Source organism: Asparagus officinalis, chromosome 1 (assembly GCF_001876935.1).
Source record: "Asparagus officinalis chromosome 1, Aspof.V1, whole genome shotgun sequence".
NCBI lineage: Eukaryota > Viridiplantae > Streptophyta > Magnoliopsida > Asparagales > Asparagaceae > Asparagus > Asparagus officinalis.
Window position 1 is genome coordinate 116553535 of NC_033794.1, and position 7029 is coordinate 116560563.

At 33.1% G+C, this 7029-nt stretch overlaps 1 protein-coding gene across 5 annotated transcripts in view; it reads right to left on the reverse strand.

Moving 5' to 3' along the window:
• LOC109829140 (ATG8-interacting protein 1) overlaps positions 1 to 2512 on the reverse strand; it is an 11814-nt gene extending 9302 nt beyond the window's left edge. Inside the window, exons 1-3 of one of the 5 annotated variants that reach the window (XM_020396261.1) lie at positions 2356 to 2512; positions 2043 to 2192; positions 600 to 1286 (exon numbers count right to left, since the gene is read on the reverse strand). In XM_020396261.1, the coding sequence (XP_020251850.1) occupies positions 600 to 1274 (675 nt within the window). In that variant the 5' untranslated portion in view covers positions 1275 to 1286; positions 2043 to 2192; positions 2356 to 2512. Of the gene's footprint in view, positions 1 to 599; positions 1292 to 1978; positions 2208 to 2355 lie in introns of all 5 variants that reach the window. The other 4 variants (XM_020396262.1, XM_020396258.1, XM_020396260.1 and 1 more) reach the window with 4 other exon arrangements.

Sequence of the window (7029 nt, forward strand, 5' to 3'; positions counted from 1 at the left end):
ACAGTTGCCAATTCTCTGAATTGTCAAAGCCATCTATAAATTGTCAAAGCCATCTCTGGTGGTTTAATCTTTAAAAAAATGGGACTTTTATGCCGTTAATAGCCTTAAATATGTAGTTCAAAGACTTGCCACTTCAGATCAGTTGTGCAACCATTAACATCTGGTTTACTTAATTTAAGAAGTTACTTTGATAATGATGATTCCTGTGGTTTCTTCGGATACTGAGACTTTTCCTGCACCCAGGTCTCCATATCCTTGACTCATCCAAAATAGTGGTAAGTGGTAACACAGGAACATGAGTATAAGCTTACAGGCCTACTTTTTGTTGCAAATAACACATTTTTATTGGCAGGGTCAAAATTGGTTTAGCCTATATGCTGGCCATTTTTACACAACATTAGAAGAAGCTTATTCAAAGTGGACGCAAATTACTAAAGTTGAACTACATATAATATTTGAGGAAACTTATACAGAGTGAATGCAAATTATTACAGTTGAACTGCATGCTTAGTTGAAAGACAGACAAAGGTGAAATTAACATATATAAAAAGACTATCAGGATCATCCTTGACAGATACTCAGAAGGAAGTTCAATTTACCTCATTGTTGATGTTAAGGTGATGCCTAAGTTCCTGAGCGTGGCATTTATCTCGGTGCCACCGCTTCCCCAAAATGACAAGTCCTGTCAGAGCAGCAGCCACAAAGATAGACCAGAATGTGTTAGCTTCCTTTGCATGGTGATATAATGATGATGCATTTTTCTTCCACCATGCCCAACAAGGATGACCAGAGGCATCATAACTGTCAGCATCACTTAACTTTTCAAATTTACGAGGGGAGTTAAGGTCCTGATTAGGAGAGTCGCCAGGATTTGCAGTCTCCATGCTTAGCAACTCTTTTACCTCTTCAAACTCCAAACTGCGAGCAGAAACAGCAGTTCCATCGTCAAAATGTTTGGGCCCTTGTGAGTCGTCATCAAGCATATTCTGTTTGTCATCCTCGCCTTCCTCCTCAGCAGAAATTACAGTATCACCCTCAGATATGTTTTGTATCTCGGGTTCTATTGGAAGATTTTCATGCTCGCTTGGTGGAAAAACAAAGTGGCCAGACATGAACATTGGACTAGAAGACTCCTGCTTGCTTCCAACTTCGTCATTTGGGTCAAAATCCTTTGGGTAGGGAGCAGCAGCATATGCTGATGCTGTAAGAGATACAACCTCCCAGTCAACTCCACGAGGTGGAATGACCTCTTCCTCTTTCTCATCGTCGGCCATTTCAGAGAAGACCTAAACTAATCAAAAGATTTAAATTTATATAGTACAAGAGCTAAAATCACAGATAACATAAATAAAACACAAGTCCAGAAATTAAAAGCTTTCCAACCATTAAGCATAACAATTATGTATCCTGTACTCAGTTACACACTTACACTGTTACACATAGACATAGTAATGTGATCTCTAGAAAACCACCCGGGGTTGATGATCGTATACAGGATTGAATAACGTAGAGATAAAATCAGCATGATTCAAGCACTTCTAACGATTGAAGGCTCAACTTTAAAAGGAAGTTAAATAAATATAGCTAGAATATGGCATTGAAGTTTTACAAGGTACTAAATGTAAGCCATGAAAATCTGTTGAACAAAATAAAAATGCAACTAAGCTACAAATACCAAGAAATGGGAAGGGGAAAAGTAAGAACGACCCAGTATTTGATGATTGATGAATTAATTATCATTATAAATCCTTGCAACAGTGAAATATGCAGCATGAACAGATTATGGAGCACACAAGCAGTCAGTAACTAAATTGAATCAGGATTAAACTGGAATAACAAAAAATAATCATACATAAAAATCAAGACATCATCGTTTTTCTCCTCTTTCAAAAATTTCTAATAATCGAAGAAAGATCCTGATATTGAGGTTCTCTCTCTAACTCATAACTAACTTCCAATCATAAGAAGCTCAACTAACCGTGAAATTCAAATCCTTGCTCCTAAGCTGAAGTGATTGTTGGAAACAGGGTGTAGATCCAAACCTCGGCGAGCTTGAGCGACTTCAGGCGAGGCCCAGTCGACGGCGCAGGCGAGGCGACGAGCTTCTGGCGAGTCGACACAGGCGAGGGCGAGGCCCTACAGGCGAGGTCGAACGTGCGTGGCGCAGGCGAGCTCGAAGACAATATCCAACCCTAATTTCATATCAACTACGATTTCAATAAAATCTCCTCAATAGTCAAGATCAGTGCCCCAAAAGTTCGAATTTCATAATATCGAATCCAAGAATCAAATAAGTAATTAGGAAAAAAAAGGCGATGGATCCAATTCAACAACAAATCGATGAAGGACTATTACCTCTAATTAATTCTTCCTAAATCTGTGATTTTGTGCTCCAAGAGGAATTAAAATCAAAGAAAAGAAATTTTTCTGGGGATCTACGAACAGGTTGGGCACAAATGATGAAGAAACTGATAAGGGGGCAATTTTTTTACAGGTAAGTCTTTGTTCCTTCACCGGCTGGAGACAGTTGCCGCGTCCTAGTGTTTTTAGCATACTAGGTGAAATACACGTGCACTGCACGTGGTCAGTGCACGTGGTCAAATATCTAAATTATTTATTTTAAGTTTATTTATTTACTATAACATGTTTATAAAAAAAATTATGATTATCATAAAATATTAAAAATTTCTGGATATTTCCGTGTGTAATATCTTGTTGGTTTTAACATTTTGCCTTCCACAGAAAAAAGTCTTAAAATATTAATGACTTAAGAGCAATTTAATGCTTTGAAGATCTAATTTCAAAATATTAATGATGTAAGGGATCAATATAAAAAACTATTATTATTAATGATTGAATTCCTCAAAGTAAAATGGTAGGTTTTATTTGGTCATATAGGATTTTGTTTAACTATAAATAAATCACTTTCACGTGTTGTTTACTTTCACCTGTTATTTATCTGGCGACCAAGTATTATAGATATTCAAAAACTTTTTTCTATAATTTTCTTCGTCAGAATGTGCAAATTCAATCAATAAATAAAACATAAATTATATGATCAATTTCAAAATCTGATATGTAGAAAATCTTCCCAACTAATTAATCGATTTATCAAAACGATTACTCTCTAGTTTCAGAAAATTATAAAATATAACATGAGAATGATTTATAAATATTATGCACTATGGATTGTATTTTAAGACATAATTCAGATCTATCCAATATCAAACAACATTAAAAAATTTAGGTTGAGAGTTATAAGAATCCATTATCCGTAACAATACTCATACCCAAGCTACGTGCTTCATAAACTTATAAGAATGTGAGAACTATAAAAATGAACAATTTAATTTATTTTGTCAAATACTTCATTACAAATCATGAAAGACAAGGTGAATCGGAAGGATCACATACCCTTCACAAATAAATATTAAATTTCTCTTGGAGATTCTTGTAGCAAAAGATTTTCAGAGTTGATGTATAAGATAAATTTTAGGATACATAACCCAAATCAGTTCATAGATTGATGTACTACATCCCTTTGAAGATATCAACAAAATCGAGTCATTTTTAATTTGAGTATGGGCTAGGGTTTGGGTCATGTTTGGGAACCAAAAGCGAAACCCACGAAAGCCACAAAAGTCACAATTCGTCTCCCAAATCTCTCCACTCTCAGCCCTCCCACATTTTAAGCATATATTTTCATGCAAATTCTTATATTTAAAATTTATTAATATGTTAGATTATAGCTTACAATGCTATATTATATATGAATATTATCTCATATGACACCCGATATCTTTTACATATCCATGATTTCTGCAATATGATATTCTAGATTTTAGTTATCCAATATTTATCTGATGTTCAATACTTTGTAGTAGTCCTTCGAAAGCCTCTTCCAAAGTTTTCTAAGCAATATATATAATTTCTGGAAATAATTCAAAATCTCGGGATTATTTAAAATATGATGCTTTAATTTTTCCACACCTCATCTACTACATAAATATAAGCTAAGCATTTGGCCTCGTATTATATGATGAATATTATTTATCAATAGGATCACATACAATTATTTGTGGTTAACAAAGATTTTAAATCTTTATAGACTTAATTGAACTTAAATACCTTATAGTTTATGAAAGTTATATACCGCCACTTGTATCCTGTTGCACTTAAATATCCTAATATTTTCTAAAATTGCATGTTTGTACCTTTTATCATGTTGCCTAGACGCAAGAATACTCTTTATAATTTTCCTATACGAGTGTCATGGTATAATTCTAGGATAATTCTATGTTTCTATTCTTTCCATAAATAATTTATTAAAATGCAATTGTCTATTAATATATTATTATACATTAGTGATAATTAATATGATGTAGAGTTTTACAGTAGTATTGAAAGGTTTAGGGACCAAGTTAGACAAACTTGTAATTAATTTATAGTACGAAAGTTGAACACCTCCACTTGTATCTTGCTGCACTTAAACATCCTAATATTTTCTAAAATTACATGTTTGTATCTTCCGTCCTGTTACCTAAACGCAAGAATACTCTTTGTAATTTTTCCTATATGATTGTCATGTTACAAATTTAGAACAATTCTATGTTTTCTACTCTTTCCATAAATAATTTATTAACATGAAATTTGCCTATTAATATATTATTATACATTAGTAATAATTAATATGATGTAGAATTTTATAATAATATTAGAAGTTTTAGGGACCAAGTTAGACAAACTCGAAGTGGCATATAATATAATTAATTAATTAATAATAATTAATTTAGTTTTAGTTAGGATTAGAATGTAATATTAAAAAAGAATAGGGGTAATATAGTCCATAGAAAGCTTTTATAATTTTCCTATATGAGTGTCAGGGTATAATTTAGAACAATTCTATGTTTTTTATTCTTTCCATAAATAATTTATTACATGCAATTTTCATATTAATATATTATTATACATTAGTAATAGTTAATATGATGTAGAGTTTTAAAATAACTTTGAAAGTTTTAGGGACTAAGTTAGACAAACTTGAAGTGGTATATAATATAATTAATAATAATAATAATTAATTTAGTTTAGTTAGGATTAGAATGTAATATCAAAAAAGAATAGGGGTAATATAGTCCATAGAAAATTTTTCCACAACTCCCTCTTTTAAAGGGAGTATGATATACCCTTAAATAATTTCTATAGATAGTTTTCAAATTTATATGACATTTTCATTTTAACTCCAGTAAACACACTTTGTATATGAATTTTGGTTTTATACCAATATATTTAATTATAGACAACATTTGTAGTGAAAATAAGTCATTTATTGTTCACTTAAATATGTATGTATGTGTTTTCTGTATTCATATATGTATTTTTTTTGTAACGAGGGGACCCCGATTAGCACTCCAGCGCCCCACTTTTGGGTCTGACGGAGACCACAGATCGAGTCCCCCCGATCCCCCCACAACTGCAAGGAGCTTCGCCCAATTATTCTTAGGGGGCTCATCCCCACGTGCCAGGACCAGCGTGACCCACTTACACAGGGCGAGCAGTGTGTGGACCAAGACGACCCAACCGGACCACAATCTACCATGCTGGCCTACCAACAGGGTAAAACCCCGGGTCTCCATCCACACCCTTAAACCAAAGGAGACCAGGTGAATGCGGCTACGGAGATTCGAACTCCCAACCAACAGGGCAGGAAGGCCTAGGGAGCGAATCCTCCCCCATGGTGCTGCTGACCGAGAGTCCCACCCGCGGGTATTTGTATGTGTTTTAGCATGCCTTGGAGGGTATTTTTATGTATACATGTATGTGTTTTAGCATGCCTCGGAGGATATTTTCAGAAAAATATATTTTAACATGGCAACGTACTTTTATAATAGTATTAGATTAGATTAGATTAATATAGCAAGATTTAAATTTAATTAATTTATTACTAGATAGGAGGTTGAAAAACAAATCCTAAAAATTTGAGGTGGATGAAATTTGAGATGAATTAAATTTATAAGACTAATTATAAAATTTAAATAAGTAGTTAATAATCACACAAATCAAATATAGAACTATTTACAAAACTATATATTTACTATTACTAAATGAACTATCAAATCAAATATAATTAAATAATTATGTGAACAATAAATAACTTATTTTCACTAAAAATGTTGTCTATAATTAAATATCTACTTCTTTATTACTAATTACTAAGGAGAACAACAAAACAACTAATATGAACGGTAACCTAGCATTATAAACAATGAAAAAAAATTAAATGAATAACCAGCCCACGTTCTCCCACGTTTCCCCCATCTCCGGTGCAATTTTCCCTTTGGACAAATTTTCGAAACAGTCCTATTTGGACTTTTATTTGCAAAAAAACGACCTCTTTCGAAGTTAATTTTAAAAACCGACCTGGTTTCAGTCCTGTCGCTGAAACCAGGTCGGTTTCTGAAATTTTTTTTACAAAACTTCACGGGAGTTGAACTCCTCTGAAGTTTAGCATATTTTTAAACTTCACGGGAGTTCAACTCCCGTGAAGATTAATTTCTTCAAAAAATTCACGGGAGTTGAACTCCCGTGAAGTTTTTTAACTTGAACAAACTTCACGGGAGTTCAACTCTCGTGAAGTCTGTTAAAGTATTAAAATCTCCATGGGAGTTCAACTCCCATGGAGTTACAGGCCAAAATTCCCAGAGAATCGCTCTCTGGGAAATTTAGACTGCAACTTCACGGGAGTTGAACTCCCGTGAAGCTGCAGGTTTTACAAAACATGCACAGGCTGTTGTGCTGTGCATGTTTTGTATACATCTACCTGTTTAACTCATATATATATATATATATATATATATAACTATTTACCTGTTAACAATAATTACTACAATATATATATGATTTAAACACGCACGAATCAAACAATACTCAAAAAGAGTACATATATGAACAATAATTGATCCACAAAAGTATAGTATTTGAAAATTCATAAAAGTTATAAATTTTAACAAAATAAGTTCAAATACAACC